At 41.9% G+C, this 12,910-nt stretch overlaps 1 protein-coding gene across 2 annotated transcripts in view; it reads right to left on the reverse strand.

The window, feature by feature from the left end:
• FLT1 (fms related receptor tyrosine kinase 1) overlaps positions 1-12,910 on the reverse strand; it is a 171,722-nt gene that overhangs the window by 77,775 nt on the left and 81,037 nt on the right. For both annotated transcript variants that reach the window (XM_019666062.1, XM_019666061.1), the window contains exons 12-13: positions 8,640-8,748; positions 2,227-2,535 (exon numbers count right to left, since the gene is read on the reverse strand). In XM_019666062.1, coding sequence (XP_019521607.1) covers positions 2,227-2,535; positions 8,640-8,748 — 418 coding nt within the window. The remainder of the gene's footprint in view (positions 1-2,226; positions 2,536-8,639; positions 8,749-12,910) is intronic.

Below are 12,910 nucleotides of genomic sequence, written 5' to 3' on the forward strand. Positions count from 1 at the left end.
CAGAATATTTCTGCTGGTTATCAATAGCCAAAGATAGCTCCTACCAGTTTTTTTGACATTTCAGTGTTACGGCCCCAGGGATCTGCCGCGTCTCATACATAAATACAGTTTCCATTCTCCATGTGGAATGGGGTCTGAGGAACCAGCCTCATGCCCTCTACTCCATGTCACTCATTCTCCACACTAGGCTCTTTTGTCTTTCTTTTTTCCCATTATACCATACCCAAAAGAGAAACTAGTAAAAGAAAAAATTGTTTTCTTTTTGAAATTTTCTGGGAGGATTAATTACACAGTGAATAATTAATTACTCTACAGAATTCTTACAATCATCTCTGGGAAGTACTTAAAATCATCTCCTGTATATTTGAACACCCTTCCTTTCCCCCATGAAAATTGCAATTTTAAGGGGAAGGAAATGATAGATTCTGCATGTCCAATTCACCATGTTTTCAAAAGCACTTCCCAAGCCATTCCATTTGCTTTTTCAGCTTTCGTAAAAATTGAGGCTCTTAAGTTCTGTGGTCCTAAGGCATTGTTTCCTGAAGGAACACACTGACTTATAATGAACAAAGACGCCAGGCACAGGAGCCATAGGTAAAATTTCAAGATACAATTGATTATTCTTTCCTCTGGGCTGACAACTTCCAGGTTACTAATTGTTTTCAGAGCATTCGGGGCTCCATAAAACTGGCATTCTGGGGAAATGGTATTGTTTACTCTTTCACACTTGACAAAAGCAATTCCCACGTGAAAGACAAGTTTAGCGTGGGACAGAGTCTGTTACCTAAAGTAGGAAACAGTCTAGAGAGTTCCCAAGCCTGAAAAGTTGTCATATTGTCACCTCCTGTTGAACTGCCCAGTCACTTTGTTCTCAGCCATGGCTATTTTGGTCATTATAGTTTGTTTCCCAATAGTTCATGCAAGTCACATTTAATGATCAATCAATCATAAATGAAAACAACAGAATAGTGCATATTAAATAGGTGAAAAAGTCACTTTCCCCTCAAATGCAAGCTTAAAACAAGAGATTATAATCTCTCTTGATTTAAAAACAGTGTGTACTTCTCAGTGAGTCTGAATTCTGCTATTGTAGTTTTGCCAATTCTTAATCCCCATAAAAGAAAAATCCTATTAACATAAGCATACGGGGAAAGTGGACTTTTTTTTTTAGTGGACAAATTTTAGATTTACATTTGGAAGAATGAATTAAACGTCTGGTCATAATAGCCTTCATTTCCTTGATAACTGATTATGGTACACCTTTGAATGCCATCATTTAAACAGGATAAAATCCTTTAAAAGAATAGCCAGGGGACAAAAATACTTAAAACGAAGGCATGATCCGTTTTCTTTCAGGTGCTGTCAATAACTGTTTAGTCCACTCAGAAGCAGGGAGGAGGGACTGTCCACTGGACCGGTTTACTAGCTCCAGGAATTGCATGAGAGGAAGAAAGTGGGCTTGATTCAGGTGGATTTTCATGATTCATACTGTGATAAACTTTTAATACCTCTGAATTACACCATCTTGCACCCCTGGGGCCCATTTTAGAAGCTCCAGCTTATGATTAATGTGCTTAATGTAAAAAAAAAAAGCATTTTCAAATAAATAAGCATTATAACTTGCTATCCAGGTGCTATTTACAAATCAAGAGCAGATGAAATAGTACAAAATAAAACCAGGCAGAGGTCCGACAGAGTCTCAGATTCAACTGTACTCATTCTGAGCTGGAAAATTAACTTATTCATGTCCATCTTTGGCAGAAACCAGCATCTGTTTAAATTATTCAGTTTGTGCAGCTTCGAAACTTAAACATAAAAAGAGGTTGGCATCAAAGTGGAAGGAAGGGATCAGTTCCCAGCTGTTGTTTATCAGGCAGGAGAAGACAGCAAAGAGCAAAAGCACAGAGTGTGCCTGCAGGGATCCTCCAAATCCAAACGCGCACCAGGTCACCAGGTGGCCCCAGGGAGACCCTCAGCCTGATGGGGGCCCAGCGTGGGCCTGGGGCTCATTATTACTCCCATCATCTCCAAACTCAGTTTTGGGAGGAGCATCTCCTCTGAGCCAGAAAGTTAGCAACAGTGACAATAAATCAAGATGATATGAGACAACTGTTACTTTTGAATGAGTCCTTTAATGTTTTACATTACTTTGTGTGGTACAATCACTCCGTGTGCCTTTAAATTTGGAGATCCGAGAGAAAACAGCCTTTTTGTTGCAGTGCTCACCTCTGATTATAACTTCTTTCTTCTGAAGGATTTCTTCCCCTGTGTATATGTTCCTGGCTCTGCAGGCGTAGGTGCCTGAAGCTTCCAGGGAAACATTCTTGATGACAAGGTCAAGACTAAGGGAATACTCCTTAATGACGGCCATGTTTTGCTTCCTAGTACTGTGGCGCATGGTTCGGTTATTGACTGTCCGCAGCAGAATCCAAGCAATGTCTTTGTATAAGAATTTGTTAACTGTGCAAGACAGTTTCAGGTCCTCTCCTTCCGTAGGCATTTTTTCCAAGTTAATATGGAATCCATTTGGCACATCTACAAAATAAGAATAAAGAACTTCAGTTCACAGAAAAACCAACGTGTCATACAAACAGAAGCAATATCTGTTAGGTTGTTGGAAAAGTCATGACGTACTTTTTTCTATGTTTTTCTTTGCAAAAATGCATCATGACTTTTCCGACAAACCAATATTTCATCATGAGCTAGTCAGGAGATCTGAAGAACTGTTCCTCTGCAAATTCTCTCAGCAGCAGCATTGAAAGAATGACTATTCATATTTTCATTTTAGGGAAACTGATCAAACATAGCAGGTAGGAACCAACCAGGTCCATTCCATTAGAAGCAGGAAATGCCAAACAGGGCAGTTAGTATGATGGCACATTTTCCTTATTTGTCCCAAATTGCTCTGCAAAGTGGATTTTTTTTTCTTTGTTTACAACTTAGGATGATAACCATGTTTCCCATTTCTTCATCATGTATAGAACTGCTACTGGTAAATGGGCAAAATAGTGAAATAATAAGAGCAATTTGTACTAAAAAACAAAGTGCTTCTGTAATCAAACTTATCCAAATTAAGCTGTGAACACGTGAGCTGGAAGCCCCAGGTACATGTTAGGGTCTTTGGCCATGCCAGTCAACACCACTTTCATCCTAAACTTCTTCAGGAAAAACAGCTCATTTCCCAAGTTCCCTATAGTCAGATTGATCACATCCTCCTTCTCCTGCTGTCCCACTGCTTCCCCTGCTCTCTGTGGGCATTGCAGGCAGAGTGGGCACAGGGGGAAGAGTGGGCACAACGGGCAGAGAAGGCACAGTGCGCAGAGAAGATCCAGCTTACTTGCTCAGGTCACCTTTTATGGTGATAGTTCTACTTAGACATAAAAGAGCAAAGATTCTTCTGCAAATGCAGACAACTAATCTAGAAGAGTTGTCAGATTCTAACGTGAGGGCAGTGGGGGTGGGGGCGGGGAGAGAATACGTTTAAAATCAAATTTCCTCTCAAAAGCTTATTAAACACTTTCTGAAAGTGACTGTGATGAAAAGCCCTTCTCCAGTGTCCTTTCCCAGCTAACCTCTGGCTCCATCTCCTAAGTGCCTTGGGCAGCGCCTCTGGAGTGCTCCTCCTTGACTTTCGTAGCCTGCACCGCCTTCCAGCATCTGCACCAAGTTCCCGGGTCTCGCTTTGGACCATTTCACCAGGGGATTTGTAAAAAGCACCTGGCTCCTGGCCCTGAACTGACCTGCTCTCAAAACCTTCGCATTGCTTGTTACTAGTGGCGTATCTGTATTTGAGCAAAGAATTTGGGCCAACATTTTACAAAGTACTTTGAAGATGAAAAGCGCTATGTTATGCTATTATTATTATTATTATTATTATTATTATCCTTTGCGCACAAAGCTATAAAGAAACCTTTAAACCTTAAAGGGACAATAGGCCAAAATTAGCTATCATATCAACTCTTTCCTAAATCTTACTTTGCTTGTTTTTCTGATTTTTCTGGGCTTTGGCTTTATTATAAAGTGTCACGTCTGAAGAAATGCCAAAGTATTCATCTGAAATCTGGGAGTGGGGGTGACGGTGGCTTATGAGGCTGTCAGTGGTTGCAGAGAAAGGGGACCCATGGAGGTTTTCCTGCTTTTAAAATGAAAACCTCAGAATGTGCCAGAAGACAGAAGCAGCTGACAGTCATTTTTAATATAACAATAAGGTGTCAGAAATAGCCCCTCTAATTCAGCACCTTTTTATATTTGGGACATTTTCCAAGCGTGAGGATTAGAACACCAGCCATCAACTTTTACACAGATACTGGAACAGAAGTATTGTGCACGGGTTGCAATCAAATCATTTCTTGAAAGACCACAGACTCCATTTACGAGGTCTCATCCTGGTATTAGAGCCCAAGGGAGCCCAAGTAACACCATGGAGATCATGTAGAGAGTTTCTATTTACTTTAGTGATTTGAAACTTCCTGTGGAAATAGCTCACAGGTTTCCTGATGGAAGATTTTGTTTATCTTTGCCAAGCACCACCAGGAATCTCAAAATAAAATGCATTTAGTGACATTGGGAAACCAGGGAGATAAGGCAGTGCTGTTCCTGTTTCACCCTCAGTAATTGCTAACACACCCACAGTCATGCTGAGTGCCAGCAAAACAGCAAAAACACACACATAGGAAAAGAACCAAATAGGTTGTGAGGCCTATTTCTCATACAGGGGACACTGGTACTGAAGCGAATTCGGTGTGTTATCAGATAGCCTCTTAGAAATGGTTTTCTCTTTCTCAGCATCACCCCCTTGGTATTCTCTTTTGATCCATGGAAGATGATAAATAAAATGTCCTAAACTAGTTAATGAATCCAGAGGGATTTTTCCCCTTAATTCATGTTGATTTTTTTTTAGCCTGAGTACAAAAACAGACCCAAGAGAGAATTGCCTTCTCACTCTCAAAGGGAAAACAAGAAGTCTTCCCACACTTAAGTATCTTTCAGATTCAGCACAAGCACCCTCAGCACCAATGAGCACTTATGCATCTGACACATCTCACCCCCACGGCAGCTTAGGGGGTGTCATGGGGAAGCAGCACCCCTAGTTCAGGAGGGACGTTCAGCCTAGGGGTAGGCGAAGGAGTCCTGTATTCACAAAGGAGTAGATATTTATGACTTGATCGGTCAAATGCGAATTGAGTTCATGAAAGAGACAAGCATGGAAATTAAAAGGATAAAAGGTCTCTCATTTGTCAGGTGGAAATAAAGAACGCTTCTGTTCTACTGAAGAATTAGAAGGAATGTTCTCTAAAAAGGAAGTCAGGGTTATTAGAAAGCTTTTTTCAAGTAGATCTTATGTACACATAATGGCCAAGTTCAGAGTCGAAGCAGTGAGGGTTCTAATGGCCACAGCTAGCCAGTGTTCATCAGTTTGAAAGGCAATTCTGAGTTATTACTGTGTCAAAGAAGGGGCAACATGATTGCAGTAAGGATCAATAAAGATCCAACTCTAGATCTAGATTTAAAGCAGTTAAGTTTTAAATAGATCTTTTAAAGCATTATCTATGCTAGGTCAAGTATAAACACTGAACAAATTATACATTCATTTTTCAGAAAATAGACACGTAGGGTACAATATTCCTAAGAGTATATAGTCTCATCTCTAGTGAGAGTAAGTATCATGACAAGGATTTGAGTAAGAAAAAGATACTAATTAGTTTAAAAATAATGTAAGCAAATGAATCTATTATCATGAGTCAAAACTAGAACTTGTCAGGACTGGTAGAAAGGAATTCAGAGATTATGTTCCAGGCAATGAGGGCTTGATTGGCTGAACTTGTACTCAGTTAGGATGAAAGCTCTCGCATTTCTAGAGGAAAAATGGGGGAGCTTCCAGAAGGTGTGCTTGAACGGAATTCTCATGGCTCCTTCCTGTGGACAAGCCTTGGGATCTAGAAAAGGATTCAAGCACTCCAGGCTATTAACTGTTTAAAGTGGTGGGATCTGGGAGGGCATTTGTCTGGTTTCAGCAGATGATCAGCTTTACCAGCTGGGCCCTTTCAGCAACACTACCATGCATAGATATATGACTCAGTGGTACCGACAGGCTCGGTGTTGGTGCTGCAGTTAATGCTGGACATCAATTACCCTTTCCTGGGGACCCTGGACAATAGGACATGAGCATTCCATTCTCCTCCTCTCCACATCCTCTTCCAGTACTGCCTCCAGACTCAGGCAAGAGGGGTGGGGTCTCTGTCCTGGAGCTGCAGATGGCTGTCTGGCTATACCCTTCCCCACAGTGTAAAGAGTCTGTGGGGCCAGGTGGGCATGACCACCCAGAACCTGTGCTACCCCACTTCTAGATCTTCCCTGAGGGTCCCTGGGATCCCAGAATCCCCGGTAAAGATAACCCCAAGTCTGTTTCTAGTCTCAAGTCTCTTTCCTCTTGACTAGGTGTGTCCTCCCGAGGTCTGACCTCTTGTCACTGAGCACACTTCTAGGTCCCAGGGAAGGGATCTGTGAGGGTGTGGACAGAGTTTGGATGTGTGGGCTGGAGAGACCATACACTTGGCTGCGTGGCCCCTCGCCATGTGGTACAGAGGAAAGAAGACGGTGACCAGGGTCAGCCCAGGCGCCTCCAGGCCCTGCCGCATTCTGCTATAGAACTCAGAATAGTCCCAGAATTCTAAGTTTGGACCTGACCTTTCAGGTCACCATGAAGGCGTATTTGTCCCCAGAGGCTGAAACATATGTAACCGCCTGTTCGCCTGATTTAGAGCTTGTAGGTGGTTAGCTGTATAGTTTGTGGGCCTCCATTGATACTCTGACCTTGGCTCTGAAAAAGTCAGGGCAAGACGGTCCTTTTCTTTCTACCAATTCAAGTTTTAACCGCCTCAGGACCACGTCAAGTCCTGCTTCCTTCTCAGATGCCTAGAGCCACACTGTACAGTACAGTACCCACCAGCCACATGTGGCAACTGAGCTGCAAACTGTGGCTAGGGGGACTGAAGAATGGAATTTTAGTCAAGTTTTTTATTTCAATTAATTTAAAAACTGAAGCAGTCTAATATTTAAAAAAATACTGATGGCATGCTGAAATGATAATATTTTGGATATACTGGGTTAAATAAAATTAATATACTTCTTTTCTTTTTACTTTTAAAAAATCTGGATACTAGAAAATTTTAAATTACATGTGTGGCTTCCATTATGTTTCTATTGGACAGCATGCGCTCACCATTGGGAAATTCGTCTGTCACATGAATTCCGCACATACCTTTTGATACTAGGATCTATATAATTTAACATTTACTCTTAGTTTGTGTGGTGTTGAAACTGTCTTCCTAGAAGCTTCCTAGAAGCGTCGCCGGTGTGCCTTCAAGTTCTCAGAATGGAGCTGTACTAACAGCTGGTGCTCGTTAAGCCTGCACAGGCTTGTTGACCACTCAGCAAAACAGGAATGGCTCAGTTCTGTATTCCAAATCATAATAGAGTGGTTCTATGGATTTGGATGGTAACTTGTTTTCAAGCAAGTATTCAGGACGATACAAACCTTTGTTCTTAGTCCAAATCTGAGAACCAGTCTATGTGAATTGCTCTCCGAAGCCTTCTCTAAATCCAGGGCTCTGCCTACTTGGAATGGACGCAGAGCTGATGGCCCTTCCTCTTGTCAGGCATAAGAGTACAGGGACTGCTCTGGTCTGCTATGTGCCTCTTCACCTCTCCAAACCCCACTGCGTCACCTGGGGATGTGGGGCTGTGATGCCTCTAATGTCTCTTCCGGCTCTCACACCGGAGGTTACTCAGGGTGCCTCCCAGGACACAGCTTCTCGGAAGGTTAGTTACCAGAAGGCTCCCTGTGATCTGACAGCCCATATGTCTCATGACATTGGGCCTACCTATTTCTTTCTAGAGAATTCTAGGCAACACTGCAGCCTGCCCCATGCAGTGTGAAGTTTCCAGAGAACTGGCAAACTGCCCAAGTTTCCTCAGAAAATTGGGGGAGCGTGGAGCCAGGCAATTGTTTTATACTTTGAGCTACTTACTTCCTTCCTGTACCCATGGAGGGACACAGAGAGTGCATTTGTGTACCTTGGAAGTTTTAAGACTTGCAGAGACTGTCCTGTTTCAGGTGAAAATTTCTTAAATTCTACTAGAAAATAGCACACTAATTATTGCCAACAAAGCTCAGTTTCAGATTTCTATAAGAGAGGCTCATTTCCCCAAAAGTTGAAATTATATGAACTAATTAGCTTCTTGGTTAAAAAAAAGTCATCACATGTCTTACAATTGGTTTCCTTGGTTATTATTGAACAACCATGGTGTGCCCCTGTGCTGAGTACTAAAGGGAGTTAAAAATGAACATGACCAGATCCCAAATTCACAATCCAGCCTGGGAGTGAGACATACACAAATAGCTCTAAAAGAGAATTCAGGGAAATTACTCTTTAGGAGATTCAGTGACGTTGTAGAATACTATTCCTGAGAGCAAAGGATGAAGGTACTCAAAGTTTAACAATTCTATGGAATGTTGGTTGTTTTTTTTGTTTTTTTAAACAAAACCCACCCAATCTATAAGTGCACTAAAAGCAAACAAGATTTGAAGAGAGACTGAGGTCACCAGGCTGTCTGTGAGTATAGGATGTGTGGCTTACCTGTGATATAAAAGCACATGGTTCTTTTCACAGTCCCTACTTTATTGGAAGCCATGCAACTGTAGATTCCAGAGATTCTAGCATCAGCCACAACCAAGGTGCTAGCCGTCTGCAAAAGAAAAGGAAATTTTAGCTAGCGATAGGGCAAAGCCAATCGAACATCCCTCTGATACTTCTGAAAGTTGAAATGATTCAGCCACCCCATTCATTCAGTGAACGTAGTATTGCACGGGGCTGATTACCAGAAGGCTCTCCCCTTGCCGAGCCCCAGCAAGAATGGAAAAATAACAGGAAAGCAGGTCCTCAGGAGACCGGGGGCTATGACATCCGACTCATATGAGGGCTTCAGGCTTATTTATCTCGTGCTGCTGGTGTAACAATTACAGACCTGAAGCTGAGATGCGGGACTGCACGTCCTACTCTGTGAGGTGGTCAGTTCCACATCAATGAGAGGAGCAGGTGAGGCCGAGGCCAGCTTTTGTTTGGATGACCTGAGACCATGGATGCCATTTGAGAACAGGAGCCTTTGCGGTTTGGGTCTGTCACGGGTGTGTTAAGTGAGCAAGGACACAAGAGAAAGGTTGGCTAAACCCTTTCTTATATGTGCTCAAAAAATGTGGCTTTGTGGCCCCAAGGGTACAGAGGGACAGGTGGGAAAGCTCACAGAGACCATCGCGTGTGTTTGTAAATGATTGCATTTCTCAGTCTGTCCATTCCTAATCTAGGAAGTGAAGGTGTAAGTTATGAATTAATACAGCATTGTTTCACTAGATTTTAGTGCTGCTATTTGACAAGTTAGCCCCTAAAGAAAACACTCGGAGTCAAATTTATATTAACTTGAAAGCACTTTGTAAACTGTGATGTCTCAAAAAGTAATGAAACACAAATGTATATAGCTTGAAGGCTTGCATTGCTAACTTCTATTAAAGACAAAAATTAGTAAAATGGAAAAATTGTTGAGTTCTAAAATTCAGCCTGAGCTTGCAAAAAATAACACAAGCTTACTATATATGAAAAAAATGAGAGAGCTTGTTTTAAATATTTAAAATTACAAAAGAAAATGTTGATCCAGTTACTTATAAATTATTGCCGCCTGTCTCCTGGGATACTAATAACTGGCCACAGGCTTTGAAATTATAGAGGCTACACTGATGCTTTCAGACTAATGGGGTGTCCTAGATGAAGTTCAGTGATTGAGTGACTCACAGGCTACAGTTCTACATAGGCTGAAGTGGGGCCCTGGACTTACTAAGATGGGGAACACAAATTCTACAAAGGCTCTTAACATTTTTCTGAGTTGCTAAGTAATATGCTAGGCTCTTATGTGCTCATATCCCTTTCAATAAATTAAGGTATTTCTGTCTTTAGTCTATTCCTAGTTATTTTGGTCAGCAAGTTCATTGCTCCAAGATCTCTGTAATTTTCACTATGATATAATGAATATTACAAGATGCTTCCTCTTCTGTGTGTTGGATCTGTTTAATTACACCTACCCATGTATCCTCTGTGTATCATTGAAATTATTGGAAATGGAAAGTGTCTGCAATGTGGTATTTTTCAATCTATTTAGCAGACACTTCCTGGGCGCTTATCAAGGCATTGCCCAGATGTGTTAGGGACCCAATCCCTGTTCTTAACAATGAAGGACTAGTTTAAGGTGGTAGAGAAGAATGTCCCTACTTGAAGATCAAGTGTATATTACTCTCTTTTGCAGAGGGACACTCACATGAAGGCAAATAAGCAGTGAATAGTACGGAGGAGAGGTCAGGTGTCTCTTTCTCTATTTTAATGATTAACCTTTATAAGAGGTGAGGAATTAAAAAAAATATGGATAGCCGTTTCCTTTGAATTATTGCACCCATCACTTAAGAATCAGGGAAGGGGCCTGCCGAGTGGCGCGTTGGTTAAGAGCTGGCTTGGGACGCCAGAGGACCCCGGTTTGGATCCCACATATGAGGGCCAGTGACACTGCCCTCTATAGCTAAGATGCTGAACAACAGCTCAACCTGGAGGTTGGCTGCTGTGAGTTGCCGACGGCATGGGCTGCAGTCCCCTGCTGCAGTGGGCTTCCATAAGCTACCATGTGTAGCCAGCAGCCAGCGTGAGTGGCCAGCAGCCGCCGTGAGTGGCCGTCCAGAGGCTGGCGACTGATCTGCCTCGCCCGGGAAGAGCGCAATGATGGTGCCAGCTTGGGCTAGTGAAGCAACGTCCTCCACAACTAGACTGAAGAACAAAACGACAGCAACTTGTCTGTTCTCCTTCCCCTGATTCCCCAGCACTGTTCCCCTCCCCCAACTCCCCAATAAAATCTTAAAAAAAAAAAAGAATCAGGGAAGAAAATGAAAGTAGTTAAAAGAGAAGCTTGTAGTTGGCAATGAGAAAGGAAGTGTCAGCTGGTGGCAGCTAGGAGGACAAAGTAAGACTCTGACTCCTTTATTTTGCCCCAGGAAACCCGGGCTCAGATGCTTCGGAGCAGCGTGCAACAGGTTCAGATGCAAGGGACACGGATGCAGGCCCCACAGCCCCACTCTCCCTGCCAGCCTCTCATATCAGGCACTGCTTCTCTTACGAAGTTAGCTGGCCAGTGTTTTTCCTAACGGGCCTCAGCAGAACCTTATTCATAGTCTCAGAATTATTGTTGCTCAAAAACTCCTTTCTGCTTTGCTTGAGAATGGCTGAAATTATGGACAGCAATACCCTGACTCTGAAAGTTGTTTTATTTCACTGAACTCAAAGCAACTGAGAACAAAAACCAGTTTCCTGGCAAGGGAAAGTCATCAGATGTACACCTTTGCCATACTTAAGACCTGTGCAGGCAATCTGGAAATGGCTGTAGCCATTTTACAAGACTCCAGCACAGCCAGAGAGTTCAGAAGTTTTGTGTAATCAGAATACAACTGAGGCACCTCGAAGTGAAATGAATCCAGGTCTCATGAGGGACAGTGGAGACAGGAATGCATTTGAGTCTCTTATTTTGCCTGAAAGACTCCCTCTAAAACAGACACCTTACTCATAGTCAAGCGTGCCCCAGACTCACCTCCAAAGTTCCTATTAAAATTGAACTAGATAGTGACATTGATGGAAGTTTACAGTATTTCTTTGGCTCTGGATACCTTTATGTAGCCCTTGCTATGCGCCAGATAGTGTGTGAGGCATTCTCTTATTTAATCTGCCCTATAACTTTATGAAGTAGCTGTATTACCCTATTCTACAGAGGAGACAACTGGGGTTAGAGAAATTAAGTGACTCACTCAACGGTACACTGAAGCACAGACGAACCTGGGCAGAACTTATGCGCAGGTTCTTAATCTCTACAAAACTGCTGCTTGCCTTAGGACCCTTTAATAGCACAGGTCTATCGGTAGAGTTCTGCCTACTCTTGAATTGGGCTTTTCCTCAAGAATACCCCTTTAGTCAGCAGGGATAGGTCACATAAGTTAAGTGCTACTATCTACAGAAACACTAGTTTCTTAATATTTTACATAAGCTGCAAACTATTTTTCAATGCATACGGTTTGGAAATATGATTGATGAATGAAAAAGTTATAATTAAAGAAGAAAAGTTAAAAATTAGATGAAACGTATCCTATGATCAACTTTATTAAAAATGATCTGATTTCTAGAGTACTCCTTTTTTCCACAGAATATTTTTAAATTATACATTAAAATATATTTTCATGAAAAACAAAATCTGCTTGACAAAGTAAAAGAAGCAGAAAAAAGGAGCTCAAGTGGGAGTTGGACGTGAGTATAATTCATCTGCACAGCAGACAACTTCTCATAGAACAGTAGGTCTCCTTACAGGAGTTCTCTGAGTAAAGGGGACAAATACGTCCCTTGGTGCTTGTAATCAAACAATATTGTTTCAAAGGAGAAAAAATGAAAATAGTTGGAACAGTTGGAACACCAAGTGTCATCAACTCAGTACTTTAAAAGAGAAAGTGCCAAGAATTTGAGTTGTAACCTGTGTTTGAAATGATATTTATTTTATAAGGTACACCAAAAATAATTCTCAAAGATGTATGCTTGAATTATTTCTGTAATTAGTTTTCCTTTGCCACAGTTCTTTTTTAGCTCTGAACCCACACTTTGGGGGTGCCTCTGCTTGCCCTGCCAGAACCTCAAGGATTTAGATATTAGAAACAGACCTTTGAAGTCCATTCTCTGGACTTATTTTTGTATGACTCAGCAACACTGATGAAAACTGTCATCAGGTACTGTAAGTTTGGAAGTTATTCATTCTCCTTCCTTCCTTCCCTTTCGCTAAGTAT

The sequence above is a fragment of the Hipposideros armiger genome, unplaced genomic scaffold, assembly GCF_001890085.2.
Source record: "Hipposideros armiger isolate ML-2016 unplaced genomic scaffold, ASM189008v1 scaffold_459, whole genome shotgun sequence".
In the NCBI taxonomy this organism is placed as follows: Eukaryota; Metazoa; Chordata; class Mammalia; order Chiroptera; family Hipposideridae; genus Hipposideros; species Hipposideros armiger.